Source organism: Loxodonta africana, chromosome 7, assembly GCF_030014295.1.
Source record: "Loxodonta africana isolate mLoxAfr1 chromosome 7, mLoxAfr1.hap2, whole genome shotgun sequence".
NCBI classification, from domain to species: domain Eukaryota; kingdom Metazoa; phylum Chordata; class Mammalia; order Proboscidea; family Elephantidae; genus Loxodonta; species Loxodonta africana.
The window spans coordinates 105,423,159-105,442,241 of record NC_087348.1 but is presented as its reverse complement, the minus strand read 5'-3'; the positions used below and the strand labels follow the sequence as shown (position 1 = coordinate 105,442,241).

Here is a 19,083-nt window from a genome sequence, read left to right as displayed (position 1 = left end):
TAGAGTCCTTATCTTTTTGTGATATAACACTGAAGTACATACAGAGTAAAGGATATGATGTTTGAAATTTGCTTCAAATTCTTGAGGGTAGGTAATAAGAAAGTGGGTGTGATACAGATAAAAAAAAAAGACTGGCAATAAGTGGGTAATTATTAAAGCTAAATGGTGGCTGCACAGGAGATCATTATTCTCTTCAGTTTAAGTTTGAAATTTTCCATAGTAAAAAATTTTTTTAAACCAAAGAATCATTTTCTAAGGTAATAAGTGGCTCCCTAAATTTTTTAACAAAGAGAATGCTTGCACACTGAGTTTTCATAAAGTGATAAACCAATATGTGTTAATACTTCTATCTTGAGTACTTTCAAATCTTGTAAGTCAATGTTTACATACAAGAGCATTTTACAACATCAACCATTTAATGAGCACATATCACATGTCAAGCATTGGCCTGGAAGAAATGGGCATTCAATACGGAAAGTAATACATACAGAATACAGATGATAACTTCATTCTGAGACCTCTTATTTAACACAAGGATAGTGAAGGGAAAAGAGAGCGGGATATCTAATCTACACTAGGAAATGTACTTAACACAATTAGTCATGCCTTTAGTTTCTAAAACATATCTAGCAATAGAAACTCCTTCATTTACTAGACATATTAAATAGTAATTTTCTAAAAATTATTCTGTATTGCTGTTGTCTTTAAAGACATCATCAGATCCTTCTTTCTATGAAATTCTTACCAAAAAGCATGTTCTCAGGCAAAACCACAGATGATCCCTTTACTACGCATTTTTCAAAGATAAATGTTTAAAGTCATATTCTATTACTATTGAAGACTGGAAACTTTGTTAATTAAATAATTAACCCAATTGTAGAGGTAATACCAAATAGAAAGGCTATCTGTAATCAAACTGTTCATGTATTAACATGTCTGTGGAGTCATGTGTCTGTTCTTTAATTTTCCAGATTAACGTTTAGATCAGAGATAATTCACAAATAAATATACAACGAAAAGGTTTCAGTTTCCTTTAAATAATTTTCTGAAAGAACAAATGAAATAATGTGACACCAAGTGATTTTTTAATTTAAAAGATCCTAAAATATTTGAAAAATATAGAATTTTTTCTATTTAGAAAATGAAATGTTCTCAGGACAAAAAAAGATTAATTTATCTATATTGGGATTTTTAAACAGCATTAATAAGCATACAGAAAACATTTTCCACTCGAAAATTTCAGTGTCAATGCATACATTATTATCCTAAGGTATCAATCTAAGAAGAGTTTACTTTTACCAGTAATGTAATATCCCTTTAAAAAAATGTTTTAGGAATTAAAAACATTAAGAGCTAAATTTTACTGGCCTTTAACTTTCCTATAGAATTTAAAGAAAACAAACAAAAAATGTTAACCATCACTAACGTACATCAGTCGAAATGAAATTCGTCATTCAGACAACTTCAATTCTGACAGCACTTTTAGCTTCGAGCAATATCTTTCCCTCACTGCCCTTCGTTAACCTCAACTCTACGGAACAATGTTCTTTTAGAACAAAAAGTATTTAAACCCTAATAGATAATGTGAACTCCAAAGAGCTGTGATAGAGAAAATTTCCATCAAATACCATGGTAAAACCAAATACTAAGTTTACTTAAATTCTATATGAAGCTAAGTTACTAAATAAACAAAAAACCTTTAAAATATTTAACATTAACATATTCAAGAGAAAAATAAAAAGAAATACAAATGAAATAATACTCTACTTTTAAAAGCGAGCTCTGTGAGCATTTGACAAAATCCAACACCCTTTCATGATAAAAACACTCAACAAGCTAGGATTAGAAGGGAAATTCCTCAGTCTGATAAAGGGCATTTATGAAAAACTCACAGCTAACATCACAATCAATAGATAAAAAATGAGAGCTTTTCCCTTTAGATCAGGAACAAGACAAGGATACCCGTTCTCACCACTGCTATTCAACACCATACTAGAAGTCCTAAGCAATTTAGGCAAGAAAAAAGAAATAAAAAGTATCCAAATCAGGAAAGAAAAGGTAAAGCAAAATGTGGTATATACATACAATGGAATACTCCTTAGCCATAGACATGAAGTCCTGACATATGCTATAACATAGATGAACCTCGAAAACACGATATTGAGGGAAGTGTCAGTCACAAAGGGACAAATACAGTACAATCTCACTTACATGCAATAATGAAAAATCTACAATTGGCAAATGTATAGAGGCCAAAGTTTATTAGTGGTTACCAGTGATGGAAGGGAGGGGGGAAGAGAGAGTCATTGCTTCGGGGGCACTGAGTTTCTGTTAACGGTTATGGAATAATTTGTAAACTGATAGTGGTGATGACTGCACAACATGACAAACATAGTGTCTGTCACTGCACTGTACATGTAAAAAATGATGAAACTGCAGATGTTTCATTGTATGTTTTTACCACAATTAAACAATTTTTTTTTTAAGTGAGCTCTGTGAAAGCTGAGGTCATGTCTTATCCATCATTACATCTGTGTGTCTAGAACACAATTTAAAAAAAGAAAAAATACTTCCTAAAGCAAATATGATTTTTATTAAGTAAAATAATAAGTAGTAAATGATACAGACTATCTTCAGACAACCCCATCACGCTAACATTAAAATGAATTCTTCTGATAAACAAACACTGCAAAAAAAGAAAAGCAAAGAGACATTATACCTGCCACAGACAGCAGTTTTGGAGATTTAAGGAGATTCCAGTTCCTGCCCACAGACACGTATTTCTCACCACCTAAACGCACAGCACTCTGATTAGGATGCTAAGATGGTGATCATTATATCGTAACAAGTATGTGCAAATATTACAGCTTATATATTCAATACCCCTCCACCGAACAGCACAAGTCCGGGCAGTGAACAATAAATCGTAACTGTATACACACGAGAGAGCACTCTGATTTGGTCTTCCCTTAATTTACTGTCCTACTTTGTCTTCTAATAACTGGTTGAATGTTAACGAGTTCTATTTACCAAATGCTGACGGCACTGGGTGGGTGGGTATGCTAGATGCAAAGGTGAACACCAAAACTATCCTCAAAAAGCTTGTAATTTGCAGGAAACAAGACAAGTAACTAACAAATATAAATGCAGGAAGTACTGAAGATTTTAAGAGAGGTACATATAATATGCTATGAGACTTCAGAGAAAGGAAAAATGACTTGTAGCTAGGAAAACCAAAGCCTGCTTCAGAAAGGAGGTAACAATTGAGATGGATCTCACTCCAGGAATGAGTAGGATTTGGTTGAACAGTGGAAGCAGGAAAGGCACACAGTTTGTTTTCAACACATATTCATTTGCTTTTGACTCTCTCATATCTTATGACTTGATAGAGGTATTACCATTTGCTTTTTAGCTTTCTGGGAGGTAAGCTAACATTTTGATCCCTTTTTTTTCTTTGGCAGTGGTGGTGATACAGATAACCAAAACCAAACCAAACCCAGAGCCGTCAAGTCAATTCCGACTCACAGCAACCCTATACGACAGAGTAGACCTGCCCTGTAGAGTTTCCAAGGAGTGCCTGGCGGATTCGAACTGCCACCACGGTTTCCAGGTGATACAGATGGTGGTCATAAAATTCCACCCCACGTCACACAAGAAAAGGGAAACATCTTCATATGGCTTTACTATATACATAATTCTTTGGAAGGAAGTGGTCATACCATGCATTTGATTTACGTATGCCTTAGCAATATTTTTATTTGTGCCTTACTAAAAAAACATGTTTCAGAAACCTATACAAAAGACTGTACACCTAGCATAAAACAGGACTTTCTTTTCTAGGATTTTCTTCTATTTAGGTGAAAATACAATGCAATGGTTTAAAAAAAAAAAATACTAACTATAACTGCCAAAATAGCTTTGACAAAACCCATGCAAACCAAAGCTAAACACAGCTCTTCAGACAGCAGAACCAGTATTTTTAAACACAAGATAAACAGCACTTTAAGATAGCTGTCAAAGTTATATGGTCAGGAGCTAAAAGGTCACTTACTGGGAATTCTTACTTGAGTCTGTAGTCCTCCGACTAATCCACCTTGTTTTCAGTTTCATCAAGGACAACTCTCTACTCAATATCCCAAGTTTAAGTGATGAACAAGAAACCATATCTTAAACACACAAGACAGCACTTTGGTTTATTTTTCTCTCCTCTGAATTTGAATACAGAATGAAAAAATGAAATAACGTGGCCATACCACATACACTGTATACACTTATTATTCACATGAAATGTAAAACATTCATGTCAACTTACTAAACAAGTTTACTTGGAAAGACAAAAAACAAAGACTTAATTTTAATACTGCTAAATATATTCAAATTACTGTCCTGAATTTTTATTTTGGCAAACGCTTTTCAATTTCTTTCTTAGGCTTTTTTAAGGATATTAAGGCTTATTACTCCCATTTCAAACGCGCTTTACACTAACAGCTCTCTTTTTAAAAAATGGCTGTCTCAAGCAAAAAGGAAACTGAGTACTTAAACATCGTTTAGAAATACAGAACATAACGATTCAATTCCCTTAAAAAAATCTGTAGAACTTGCCCACTTAATGATAATCCTTAATCTCTAACAGTCCAAGAGAAATGATGGGACACAGAGTTTCCTAAATGGTATTATCTTCCAATACACTTTTTAAAAAAAGGTTCATCCATTACATTTTAATTTTTTAATTTATGTGCATTAAAATTTAGTCTTTATGGTATACAGTTCTACAGCTTTGGGCAAAAGCACTGAGTCTTGTACCCGCCACCACTATCAAAATACAGAACAGTTCCATTACCCATCCCCCCACCCCAAACACACACACACACATTTCTTTGTGCTGTCCTTTTGTCATCAGCCCTCCCTCCACCTCCATTCTCTGGCATCCGCAAACCTGTTCTATAGCCCTATAGTTTGGCTTAGGCGGAATGTAATATAAATGAAATCAAAGAGAATTTACCTTGTTGGGGTTCACTGAGCTTCATGAATCTGTAATATACGTCTTACACGAAATTTGGGAAATGTTCAGCCATTACCTCTTCAAATAATTTTTTTGCATCAATCTCTTTGTTCTAGCACCTGGTGCTCTTACGACACAAATGTTAGACCATTGTTGCTGTCCCACAGGTTACTGAGGCTCTGTTCATTGTTTTCAATCTTTGTTCTCTTTATTGTTCAGACTGTAAAATTTCTATTGATTTATCTTCAACTTCACTGATTCTTTCCTCTCTCATCTCCATTCTGCTATTGAACTCATCCAGTGAATTTTTAACTATTTTAATATTTAATATTAATATTTTAGTTATTCTAATTTTCTGCTCTAAATTTTCCATTTGGCTCTTTTTTATAGTTTCTATTTTTTTTTTTTTTATTTATTATTACTTTGCTGAGAACTTCAATCTTTCCGCTCATTTCAAAAGTGTTTACAAGGTTACAACAGCTGTTCTAAGGACTCTGTCGTTTTTAGTTTTTTTGTGGTTGTTGTTATTTAATTGTAGTGAAAATATATATTTAAAAAATTTGCCAATTCGAATCCAGAGACTTTGACTACTGTATTATAAGACTTTCAGTCCTGTCAAAGATGTTTTGTCCTTTAGAGAACGGATTTGTTGCTGCTGTTGTTGTAGACAAAAAAACTGTTAGGTTCAAGACTTAAGTCCCAACCTACCTTCTATGTGCTCTGGTTTTAGTATCAATTTAGTTTTCAGTGCTATTTACTCTGGCGCCGTATGCACAATCTGGGACAAGGGCAGTGGTCTATGCTGTAGTTCAGTTCTCAAAGCCTTTAGTGTACCTCCTCAAATAGCTCCACACATACTCAGCTCAGGGTGAACCTGGGATTTCACACAGAGATTTGGGTCATCTTTTTCTCTACCTCCTTTTTCTGTATGATTTCACCCACACTCTCTGTCTCCTCTTGGTTCTCTGATTGCAAAGTCAGGGCTTTTGCCTTCCCACACTGTTGAAGGTGAAAGGACATGAAAGAAAGAACAAAAAAATAACAGAGATTCTCCCTACACTCTTTGGACCAAAGAGGCCCTTTTCCCAGTTTCTCTGGTCAGTGAAAAAGATTACCTTTCAGAGTTTTAGATGCCTGTGTAGCTGTCACTGCCACTGCAGGAGAATATCTCATGACTGAGGCCTGTCCAGGGTCACATTAGAAGGAGTAAAACCCAAAACCAAAATATAAAAAGAAAGAAAGAAAACAATGATTCTCTTCACGGTCTCCTTTATGCAGAGGCCCTCCTTTCCAGTCCTCTGACCATTAATGGAGGAAGAGAGGGTTTTTCTTGGAGCTTTTTCTGTCTGTGTCTGTTGTTCTGCTCCAGAATAGGGCATTCCCTACGGTCCAAACAAGAAGATAAAGGGAGGGGGGACAAACAGGAATCTCTCTGATATTGGTCTAACTTCTAGTTTTGATCTCCCTCCCTAACACTCTTGCTATTATTTACTCTTCAGAACTCTCATATAGTTGTTTTATGTATTCTATCCAGGTTTTCAGTTGTAATCAGCAGGAGGGATAGGTAGACTGTGCTTACATCTTAGCAGAACCAGTACCCCTGAAGCCCAGAAATAAACCCTGACATTTATGGTCAAATGATCTTTGACAAAGGTTTCAAGGCAATTCAATGGGCAAAGGATAGTTTTTTTCAACAAATGCTGCTAGATAGTTGGATATCCATATTCTAAACTTAGACCTTTCCCTCATGCCATATGTAAAGGTCAAGTCAAAATGGATCACAGACCTAAACGCAAAACCAAAATTATAAAACTTATAGGAGAAAATTTCTGTAACCTTGGGTTAGGGAAAGGAGTCCTGGTGGCACAGTGGTTAAAGTGATGAAATGCTAACCGAAAGGTCAGCAGTTCGAAACCACCAGTAGCTCCACAGGAAAAAAGATGTGACAATCTGCTTCCATAGAGATTTACAGCCTCGAAAACCCTATGGGGTCGCTATGAGTTAGAATTGACCTGACGGCAGTGGGTTGGGTTAGGGAAAAATGACTTGGCTATTATACCAAAAGTATGATCCATAAAAGAGAGGAAAAAAAAAAAAACAGATGAAATGAACTTCACCAAATTTTAAAGCTTTCTGTCTTCAAAAACACCCTTACGTGATGACAAACTTTTGGAAACAAATAGTGATGACGATTACAAAACACTGTATTTAATAACACTGGAATGTATACTTGAAAATGGTTAAAATGGCAAGTTTTATGTTGTATTTTACCACAATTTAAAAAAAAAGGTACTATTTAGAAAATGGACAGACAGGCTGTATCAAGAATTTAAAAAAACAAAATGAAAAACTAATAAACATCTCTTGTAACTCAGTAATGAGACGAGGAACCAAATTTTAAATGGGCTAAAGATTTTAATAGACATTCACTAAAGAAGATATACAAATGTCTAGTAGGACACAAAAAAAGGCCCAACATCATTAGTCATTAGGGAAATGCAAACTACAACCACAATGAGAACTGTGTGGTAAAATTTATGCACTCCTATTTGAATACTACTAGATATTTCAACAATGGCTATAATCAAAAAGATTGATAATACCAAATATTGGCAAGGACACGAACAAACTGAACTCTTTATACAATGCAAGTGGGAATGCAAAACAGTATAGCTTATTTTCCTTAAAAAGTTACTTAGATAACTTGGCAATTCCACTCTTAGCTACCAACTCACAAGAAATTAAAACATACATCAGTACAAACACTTGTGAGCAAATGTTCATAGCAATCTCATTCATAGTAGCTGAAAACTGGAAACAATTCAAAGGTCCATTAATTGGTAAATGGATAAACCAAATGTTATCCACACAATGGAATACTATTCTGTCACGAAAAGGAAAAAAAAAACTCTATTGATACATATTACAACATTGATGAACCTCAACTCAAAAACACAGTAAGTGAAGGTAGTCAGATATAAAAGAGCACATACTCTATAAGTCCATGTATATGACATTTTCGGAAAAAGTATACCTATAGAGACAAAAAGAATAGTGGTTGGCTGGGAGTACAAGTGGAAACTGATGACAATGGGTATTGCTTAGGGCCACAGAAATATTCTAAAACTGGATTCTGGTGATGGTTGCACAACTCTATAAATGTACTGAGAGTCACTGAACTACATACCTTCTCTGGGTGCAATAGAGCATGTTAATTACACTTCAATAAAGCTGTTTTTAAAAATGAGAAAACAAATCTGATAAAGTTTCCAGGATTATAAGGCATTTAAAAAATTATAATACTCAGGTATGTCTTCATTATTCTGTACTCTCATCATGAACAACAAATACTTATTAAATGTCACAGTCACTGAAGAAATAAGAGAGGATGGGTTTCAACTGTTATGAGAGCAACTCCACTAGATGTAAGGAAGAAGTGCTAAATCAGGTTAGGAATCTCACACAGTACGGCAGATTATGTCCACATTTGTATTTGTGTGAAAAAGGTTTTATAAACAAAAGGGGGCAAACAGTAAAGTGCTTTAACTTGGAGCAATTTGGGGTTAGCCAAGTCACATATACACTCATTGGTTCTGGAGACTTTTAGATCAATTCTGATTCTGCTTTTAAACATTCTTTTAATTTGATGACCTTAGAATATATTACTGTAAATTACAGCAAAAGCACGGTTGCCATGTACATTACATTAAAGCTGACTTTGCATTCAGCAGTGGCAGAATCTACTCTTCAAACAATAAGAGAAGAAAGGGAGGAAGGAGGTTAGTATACACTGGGACTCATTTTTTTCAACCCCAGTGCTTTTCCACTCTTGCTATTGTCCTTTATTTCTCCTCTTAAAGCCACCCTCCTGAAAAAAGGGCATCCACAGGTACAAACTATTTTTCATCACCTCCCATTCATTCACTCCTCACCCCACTATAATCTGACTTCAGTTCCAACCATTACACTAAAACAGCTATAGCAAAGGTCACCAAACCACTAAGACCCTTCTGAAATCACATTACTCTTCATACTACCTAAACAATACGGCCCATGGACTTCAATTCTCTTCAGTTCTAGGGTGTGTCAGAATTTATGCACTCCCTTATTAGAAATTAATGGCATTTCTTCATCATTAACTACAAATCCTCTTTCCTGACCTGCCACATCTCTACTGAACTATCTCAAACACTTGCCACTATATAGTAAACTCACCTATTGAGAACACAGCCAAGAGTCAATAAAGAAAGAAAAAAGGATGTACAAACAAAATGGTAAGAATTACACTGGATGTATGCATGTGTATAAAATTAAATTTTGGTAACTCAAAAAGTTTAAATAACTTGCTGCTGAACTCACCCTTATATTATATACAAAAATTCTTTTATTGTGCTTTATGCAAAGAAATATTTTCTATATACCCAAAGACTATTTTTAAAACAAGAGTCCATATGTTCTAATGCATTCAACAACATTTAGCTATACAACCAAGGTGGCAAAGTTTAAGTTTAGTGGGTGGTTAGTGTAAGGGGAGGTAGTTGTGAATGGCCTTACCCATGTGGAAATAATTGCTTTCCTGGCCTAAAGCTCTTCCTATTAGGATCAAAACAAAATGATGTTATCTTAAGAACCCTTCCAATTTTTGAAAAATAAAACCTAAGTGTTCCACAGTTAGCCAGATATTGTCTAGATACTGTTTGTTTTGTTTGAGGACATAATTATGGCACATTTATTTTTGTGTTTAAATCAAAAACAGAGTTATTATGAAGAAAATAAAGACTATTTTAAAAGATAATTATCTCAACATAGAAAGGCACATACAGAGTTCATATAGACAAGGCCACCAAGCTTAAACACTGTGATCTGATATTTTTAAAATCTCACATTAGCCTTTGGCCCTCTTTGTCTGCACCAAAATTTTCCAAATAAACTGTTTTTTTCACCAGGAGTATGAAATAATGCCACAGCACATAACTTGATAAGCTATTTAAAGCACATTTACTGACAAAGGTAAAGCATTCCAACAAGAAAAAACTACAAGTTCTGAAGCACAATGTTTTATGATGCAGTTCTGGCATGGATTCTAAATTTTCTAAGCACCTGCCAAAATATAACATGCATTTTGATTCATGGATTGGAGTGCTGAAAAAATAAAGACGTTACTTAGACCAATCTCTTGCTTGTGGCAGTTCGACATTTACACCACCCACATTGATGGCTATTAAGTAGTACAACTTTTTTAAACAAACAAGATAGCAATCTCGCATCCTCCTTGGAAGCCTCTTTTAATGTGTCATCATTCTGAAGTGATGAGCAGCAGCTCCAGGTATCTCAAACTTTCTGTACTACAATCAAAAATCACTCCTTCTCACCACATTGGAGACAGGCTTGGGACTTCCCTGTATATACTACCTTCTTTGTTATAAATGCTCCCTGGGCTTCAACTGTTCTCCTTTCTCCATAGAACTTTTTTTATACTTATTTCTTCTCTCTTTCTCTAGATGCTATCCATTTTCCCAGAATCTTTTGTTGTTGTTGTTGTTGTTTTTCAAAGCTATATTCTAGCTGCTGCTTGAAAGGAGAAACATTAGAATAACTTGTCTAAGCTAACTCTTAACAGATTATTTGTATAGCTTATCAATAAGCATACATTTGGAAATCACCGAGAGGTTGGGGGGAAAGAACAACTTGAAAAAGTTATTTTGGAAAATTCTAAAGTCATCAGAATTCTTTTTCTTTTTTCTGTAGATGACATGGGAATTTGAGAGAATGTTAACAAAGTTAACAAAGAGTGTATTTCAATGGCAATAGACATGTGTAAGATATCTTAATGTTTTTTTCCCATTAGAATATAATACATAAAGCAGAGGTCTTTATCGCAGAAGAGAGAATCTACTTTTCTTGGACAGGATAAAATTAAATTTTAGTCTGCATTTCTGGGAGGTCAGTGTCTCATCATTCTCAGTGGGACTTTTGCCCAACTAAGACTTGCATTTATCAGAAGAACCAAGTAATGACTTTACCCTAGTCTGCTAATAGAATTGTTACGTTTGTACCTGTCAGTTTTTCTAGCATTGTACTTCCTGCTGTTTATTCTGTGTATAGTAAGAAAAACATAATCAGCAAGTTTGTAACTGAACATATATTCTGTATATTACTAATATATTGGCACTAGACAACAGAGGGCACTGGAAATATATACTGACCTAAATATCATGAGTTGTACAGGAAGGAAGTGATCATTCAAAAGTACCAAAAGCACTGCTATTAATATAGCTATCAATCAAAAATATCTAAATTCTGTCTACTTTCATTACTAACTCTCACTTATAAGTAACCACAATCCAAGGATCTCCTGATATTCACTCTAATATAGAAAATACTTCATCATATTCAATTAAATAAAAAAGTTATCATTTAGTACAGGCTTACTTTGTACCAGACACTGTGCTAGTTATACAGATTATCTTATTTCTCACAAGGCAATGCATTATCCTATTACCCAAAAAATCCCAGTGCCTTCGAGTTGATTCCGACTTATGGCGACCCTACACCTATTAGCTGAAGAGGACATTGAATGGCAAGGTCCTAAGTGGCAGGCTACGGACTCAGCCACTAGTCTATATGCTTCCTGAAAGCAGAAACCATATTAGCTTTGTGTGCACTTAAATTTCTAACACCTACAATTTTTTTTTTAATATAGTGCCTCTTGTTGTCGTTGTTAGGTGCCATCAAATCGATTTTGACTCATAGCGACCCCGTGTGACAGAGTTAAACTGACCCATAGAGCTTTCTAGGTTACAATCTTTACAGAAGCAGATTGCTAGGCCTTTCTCCCACAGAGCCTTTTTCAGTTAGCAGCCAAGAGAAAGGGAAGGGACGCAAAATCTGATTCCAGTACCACATGTCATATCGCCCTTAAGATGCTCTGAATAAATATTTGCTCATTTCAGTGGACTTTATAAGCCACTAGTTAATGGCATTCTACTGGGTACCAGGCCTCAGAGACTTCAGTATTTGAAATATTAACACTTTGCTTATTAAGACTTACATTTTTTCTGAAGCAGTGTTAGAAGAGAAACAGTAAAAACAAAACAAAAACAAGTAATTTTTTTAAAAGATGAAATTTAAAAAATTTTAAATTTAAAAAATACAAATGTATGCACAACTTGAAGAATGTCATTAATGTTACTAAACTGTACATGCAGAAACTGTTGACCTGCTGTATGTTTTGCTGTGTATTTTTTCAACAACAAAATAAATAAAATTTAAAATAAAATAAAAATACAGGAGCTAAATGAAGGGTTTACTTCTAGATTTCCTTGTATAAAGAACTGGCATTCAACAACAATGAGAGAGAAAACAGGTTCTTTAAGTATATTAAAATTAAAAGTGAATATTAATTTTTAATATAATTTCAGCAACACTCACTGGAAATTTATCTTAATAATTGAATAATCCAGTCACTTGTAAATAAGAGTAAATATCAAATATGTAATTTTATATTCTCTTCATTTTTAATTCATTAAAAAATTATGTTGAAATATATCATTATATTATAAACATGATTTTGAAATAATATACACCAAAAAAAACTCAAACCCACTGCCGTCGAGTTGATTCCAACTCATAGCGACCCTACAGCACTAGTATTTATATATATAAATCTATAAAGATACTTATATTTATGCATATATTTATCTTAAGCTTAAACTAATTAAATCAAAGCGATATTTGTCACGTAAATACTTTCTAAATAAATCCATTAGTTGTTTATCAGACATATTATAATGAGATTCTTATTACGTGCCACCCACCCACTCCACTGCTCCGTGCCAGGCAAATGCTAAAGCTGAAGAAACAGAAATGCGTAAAAGGAACTCCTGCTCTCACACCAAAGCAATCACATTAGAATTGAATATTCTACATTATTTATTTAAAGCATGCTCACAGAACGTAAAAAAGTTTTCCATTCTAACAAATCATGCAAAATACCTAATACCATGCACTAACATAAAGCAAAAGTAGGTACTGGGTCAAGCCCCACATCCATCTTGCCAAAACAGCAACAAACAATACTATTCTTATTCTTCTTCATATACAAAATCCTTAAAGACATTTTAAATTTCTTTGCAATTTTTTTATCTGTTTTCTGTTATTCAAGCTGTACATTTCCTTGAGTTCAAAGATAAAAGATGACTGAGAAACACTTCTCTAAAACAGTGGCTTACAAAAACGGTTAAGTGTTAAAATCAGTGGATATTTTTAAAAATTTATACTCTGGAGCCTCAAGCTAGACGAGGTCATTGAGGATGGAGTCCAGGCATCCATAGTTTTACAGAGCTCCACGGGCAATCCTGATGCACAGCCACAGTTGAGAACTATGCCTTTAAAGGCCTAAGCAGAAAAGACAGACAAAGCTGCCTGGAAGTAAAAAATGTTAAAGCTGTTGGGGATCTTAAAGATCATTGAAATCAACTCAAATCCTAAAATATGATCCTGAAGTTCTGAGAAGTTAATTAAATTGCCCAAGGTCACATAGCTAGCAAAGCCAGGAAGAGAACACAAGTCAGGGCAGACTAGCGCTCCTTCTACCACTCAAGCCTCATTTTAGACAGTAATGGTGAGAGAGTACTTAAAAACTTTGCTCAACCTTAGCACCTGTTGGTTAACCAGGCTGGTCCCTAGAGCAACCCCCAGTAATTGGGGGAGAAATGGAACACAAACCAGCTGCTTTCACTACTTCCTCCCTAGTAAGTAAATATATATATATATATATATATATATATATATATATATATATATATATATATATATATATATCGAATATGTGTTGAGATGCTTAAAAGATTACTTATATAATTGTCTTGGATACATTTTCCCAACATTCTTGTAACAAAAGGTAGTTTAAAAGCCACTGACCCCCCCCATGTGAAAATAAACAGGTAGTTATTAAAATCTGAAATTCATTTTGAGCATTCTAGGCAGATAAATATGACTGACCTTGAAAATAAAAACATTTTCTCAAAATAGCACCACATACTTCAGTTTGTTACAATTACAAAGAAATCAAGTTTTCTTTGCAAACCAAATATATTTTACAAATTAATAGTAAAGTGGTTTGCCAATATAAATTAAATACTAAAGGGCATATGCTTTCCAAATGATTGTACAGTTCAAATCACTTTACTGCCTATAGAAAAAGACAGAAGATGAAGTAAGGACTAGAAAATAAATATATTGACCAATCACACTTACAGACATACCGTAATACAGTAATGCAACTACACTTAACTCCTTAGATATTCACTCACTCCCACACTCCCACTATTAAATATTTAGATTATTGAATTATAAATATTACACTAAATAACATAGGACTAAATACCTAAATACCTAAATAGGGGGCACTATATTTTTTCCTCAAGGAGTGCTAGCAGAAAAGAAAAAGAAACATGACAACATGGCATGTTCAACCTCAACCTCATTATGATTTTGTGAGGGAATAAATAAAGAAAAACCAGAAAGAGTGGTAATCAGGCTGGTAATAATTTTGAAGTGTAAGTTATTTCAAGTGGAAGAAAAAATTATTTTTTAAGAATTGGACAGAGCATTTAAGAAAGTTAAAACTTAGAATCTGCACCTTAATTCTCTCTCTCAGCCCATGGTAAATGTCAACATTTCAAATTCTTTTATCCTAAGAAATAAGTATCAGATCTGTATCACATATAATAAGAAAGGAAAAAGTAAAGGATTATTGTCATTAAAGATTTACATGTGCTGGAGTTATTACTAAAATGAAATGTCATTTTAAGAGTGAAAACAACTGATAGCGAAAGATTAAAAGGCTCAGCAAATTATTTTCAACCCCATGTCTGGTTCCATTTGACTATGAATTAAAATAGATTTATATGTCAGGCACATCATTTTCTCAGTTTGTTACATAACCAAACCAGTTGCCATGAAGCTGACTCTGGACTCATGGCAAACCCACGCGTGTCAGAGTAGGATTATGTTCCCTAGGATCTACAGCAGCTGATTTTTTGGAATTAGATAGGCAAGCTCTTCTTTTGAGGCATGTCTGGGTGGACTTGAACGTCCAACCATTCAGTTAGTAGCCAAGCAACAAGTTTGCACCAGTGAGGGACCCCTTGACACGTAAAGCACCACAGAATTCACCACATTTTATATTTAAAAGACTACAGAATTAAGAACAAATAAATATATCAAAATTCTCATCTTACTTCTCCATTTCTTAACGTTGTGATGATGCCTCTTGCGACACCCATTCTAAACAGTGTTTCTGTGGCCTGTGAATAAAAAATTAAAAATATATAACTTATAATTTGTACTCAACTGCATATTCCATCACAAAAATATGAAAAGCATCCATTGTTATTACATTTCCAGCAACTTCTAGAGAAGCATCAAAAAGGCAGAAAAAGATCTAGAAGCTCAAAATAATACCATAAAAATTTCATTTTCAGACTTTTTAATGCTATCAACAGCTAAAACTGAATTGTTTCTAAAGATTATTTTGGTACACTGCCATGCTTCTAGGTCTACAGTTTCAAACTAGTTTACTTAAATAAAAACTATTTAAGATAAGTTTAAATCAGAATGATGAGCAAAAATTAAACACAAATGAAGTACTTGGATTCGATTCAGAATTGATCATTTATTCTGATTTGTAGTTGACATTTCAGTTCAGTTCAAATCACTTAACTGATACGGAAATATGGACAGAAGATGAAGTAATTCATGAGGTCATATATTAAATAACACCCCAAAGGAACTATTGCTGTTTCCAGTGCTACCCATCTCGCAACTGCCAAGATATTTAGACCTTAGTAACACATGACTTACAACTGTCTCCAAAGAATATGTAATGGAAACCCAATTGACATAGTGGAATACTGTAACATAGAGAAAGAAAAGGATATTAAGTGATGTGCTAGTCCAGCATTTATTCAACATTTCTGAAGCACTGTAAAGGGCACGATGAAGAAATTTGAGATAGAGTGAATAAGACAAAGCCCCTGTTCTTAAGAAGTTTACATTCTGGGACAGGGTAAAAAAAATTAACTCATAGCGACCCTATAAGACAGAGTAGAACTGCCTCATAGAGTTTCCAAGGAGCGCCTGGCAGATTCGAACTGCTGACCCTTTGGTTAGCAGCCGCAGCACTTAACCACTACCCACCAGGGTTTCCAAGTCATATAGTAATATGAATAAAAATAAAACATAGTAGTTGAAGAATAACCAGGAGGAAGGGGTATTTTAAGTACAGTGTTTTAAATTAAGAATGGCTTCTTTTAAACAGAAACCTAAATGAAATGAGAAAGGGAGCAGTCCATATGGATATGACAATGATAACAACAGTAGTAACTGCTGACACTAACTGAGTACCTAGTATTTGCCAAAAACCGTTCTAACAGATTTCAATATATCAACCAATTTAAAAATTGGAGGAAGGGTATTCTGGTCAGAAAGGGCACAAAGTACCAAGACCTGAAAGTAGGATGATGCTGGCACATTCAAGGAAGAGTAAGATGGCCAGGAGGGCTTACGGAAGAGACTGTGTGACAGGATGGCTGAGAGAGAGGGTACATGCTCACCTCTTCAATATGAGCTTACATTTTTTTTTACTTGCTGGCTTAAGAAGAATGTATTCCTAACCTTCATTATTGAAAAATACACTTCAAAGAATGTTTTACTGAAACTAAATATTAGAAATTAGTATATACAAAAAGTATTAGAGAATTCTAAATTTAAAACCTGGATGCCCACCTAAAGGTATCTAAAAGGTCGGAAAGACTAGCAAAACAAATGAACAAAAAAGATTTATATGTAAAGATACCTTAAAAAGGTATTAATAAGGAACTGAACAATGATAACAGGTCAGAACAGTAAAACTATTTGGGTGTTATCAGTATATAGAGCTGACTAGCCAGAGAAGTACATAAGTATGTAAGACTAACCGAGAAGAGGGAAAACAAAGAGAGACAGAGAAACCTAAGCAATAGAAAGCTAGAGACAGAATACTGTCTCTAACAGTATTTAAAGAGACAGACGAAAGAAGAGGAGGCATCAAGGAAGGCTGATGAGTACAGTCCTCCCTCAGTATCTCTGGGGGACTGGTTCCAGGGTCCCATGCAGATACCAAATCCCATGGATGTTCAAATCCCTTATATAAAATGCTGCAGCTTTTGCATATAATCTATGCATATCCTGCGTATACTTTAAATCATCCCCAGATTATTTATAATACCTAATACATATTTTTTTTTTACATATTTTTTGGGTTAATACAATGTAAATGCTATGTAAATAGTTGTTAATGCTTACACTTAATGCTTTCTCAGTCTTTGCAAGCACTTTATCACTAACCAGAGAGATCTTTTTTTTAATAATTTTTGTTGTGCTTTAAGTGAAAGTTCACAAATCAAGTCAGTATCTCACACAAAAACCCATATACACCTTGCTACACACTCCCAATTACTCTCCCCCTAATGAGACAGCCCGCTCTCTTCTCCACTCTCTCTTTTTGTGCCCATTTCGCCAGCTTCTAACCCCCTCTACCCTCTCATCTCCCGTCCAGGCAGGAGATGCCAACATATTCTCAAGGGTCCACCTGATCCAAGAAGCTCACTCCTCACCAGCATCCCTCTCCAATCCATTGTCCAGTCCAATCCATGTCTGAAGAGTTGGCTTCGGGAATGGTTCCTGTCCTGGGCCAACAGGAGGTCTGGGGACCATGACCACCAGGGTCCTTTTAGTCTCAGTCAGACCATTAAGTCTGGTCTTATGAGAATTTGGGGTCTGCATCCCACCGCTCTCCTGCTCCCTCAGGGGTTCAGAGAGAGACCATTTTTGCTGTTGCAGGGGCAGCACTAACACTTCCTTGAATTTCAGCTTCTTTCTGCTTTAATGTGTGAATGCTCAATTCATTCTTACTGACCTTACATTCTGTTTCAGGAAGAAACATGCCACTTTTCAAAAGATCTAAGACTTTTCTTTTAAAACATCTAAGAGTTTTGTTTTCTTGTCAAGACATAGCACTTTAAGTTTCCTCTTAGCCTTTGAGGGATTGCTTTGCCCACTTAATTGCTTTTAGGCAAATAATGCTCAAACAACAAACACTGGCGAGAGATTGAGGATCTGTGCAATGGCGGGAGGCTACAGCAGGGTATGCCTACACATCACTTCATTCACGTGGATTCAGTATAGAGCTCGAGGTGCCGCAAAGTCAAGTTTTTCTTTTTGGAATTTTTTAAATATATTTGATCCACAGTTGGTTGAATCTGTGGGTATAGAACCCATGAATACAGAGGGCCAACTCTAATAACAGACACATAGGAAACTCAAAGAAAAAAAATCTATCCTAGAAAAGTATAGAATTTTAGGATAAAAAAAAAAAAAGCTTTTAGATTAAACACACTACTTGGAACATTATCTCCACTCCCTATAGAAACACTGCAAAAGTAAGGGCGTTCATAGGAAAAAAAAAAAAATCAAAATTTTGGAACATGGACAAAAGGTAGGTATAACTTAAATACCTGCAGAAGGCGGAAGCTAATCAGGAAGCATACTAACTTGTTCAGCAAATCCTTAGGAATTGAAAGCATCAATAACAACTGATCAGAAGAAGGTCAGGATACAGATAAGAACAAAAATGGGGAACTAGCTAAAAGACAGTATTAAAAGCAGTCAGACTCCTCTCTTTTTGCCTGCTCGGCTAAGAAGCTATCCCCCGCACCGAAATCTCTAGAAGGGATACACCAGAAAGGCAGAAGAACTGGAGGCTCAAGACACAGATGAGGATGGGGTAAGGTGACATAATGATTTTAGAAGACAGTCAAAGGGTACATACTGAATCCTAGGACACCACTCACTCTTAACTCCCTCTACCTACTGTCTCTCTCCACGGTTAGGATCCAAGATCACTGGAATCATGCTTACAGCCCAACTGTTCTCCTATTCTCAAGGCAGGTAATTAGAGGATCCCTCTATAGGAAACCAAAGCAACTCAAAGGAAAACACCCACAAGATACTAACCTTTGGAAATCACCATTGAAAAA

At 35.0% G+C, this 19,083-nt stretch overlaps 1 protein-coding gene across 7 annotated transcripts in view; it reads right to left on the bottom strand.

Annotated features, from left to right (window-relative positions):
* Positions 1-19,083, bottom strand: part of TMEM135 (transmembrane protein 135) — a 274,512-nt gene that overhangs the window by 149,084 nt on the left and 106,345 nt on the right. For all 7 annotated transcript variants that reach the window (XM_023558535.2, XM_003418551.4, XM_064288810.1 and 4 more), the window contains one exon: positions 15,247-15,312. In XM_023558535.2, the coding sequence (XP_023414303.2) occupies positions 15,247-15,312 (66 nt within the window). The remainder of the gene's footprint in view (positions 1-15,246; positions 15,313-19,083) is intronic.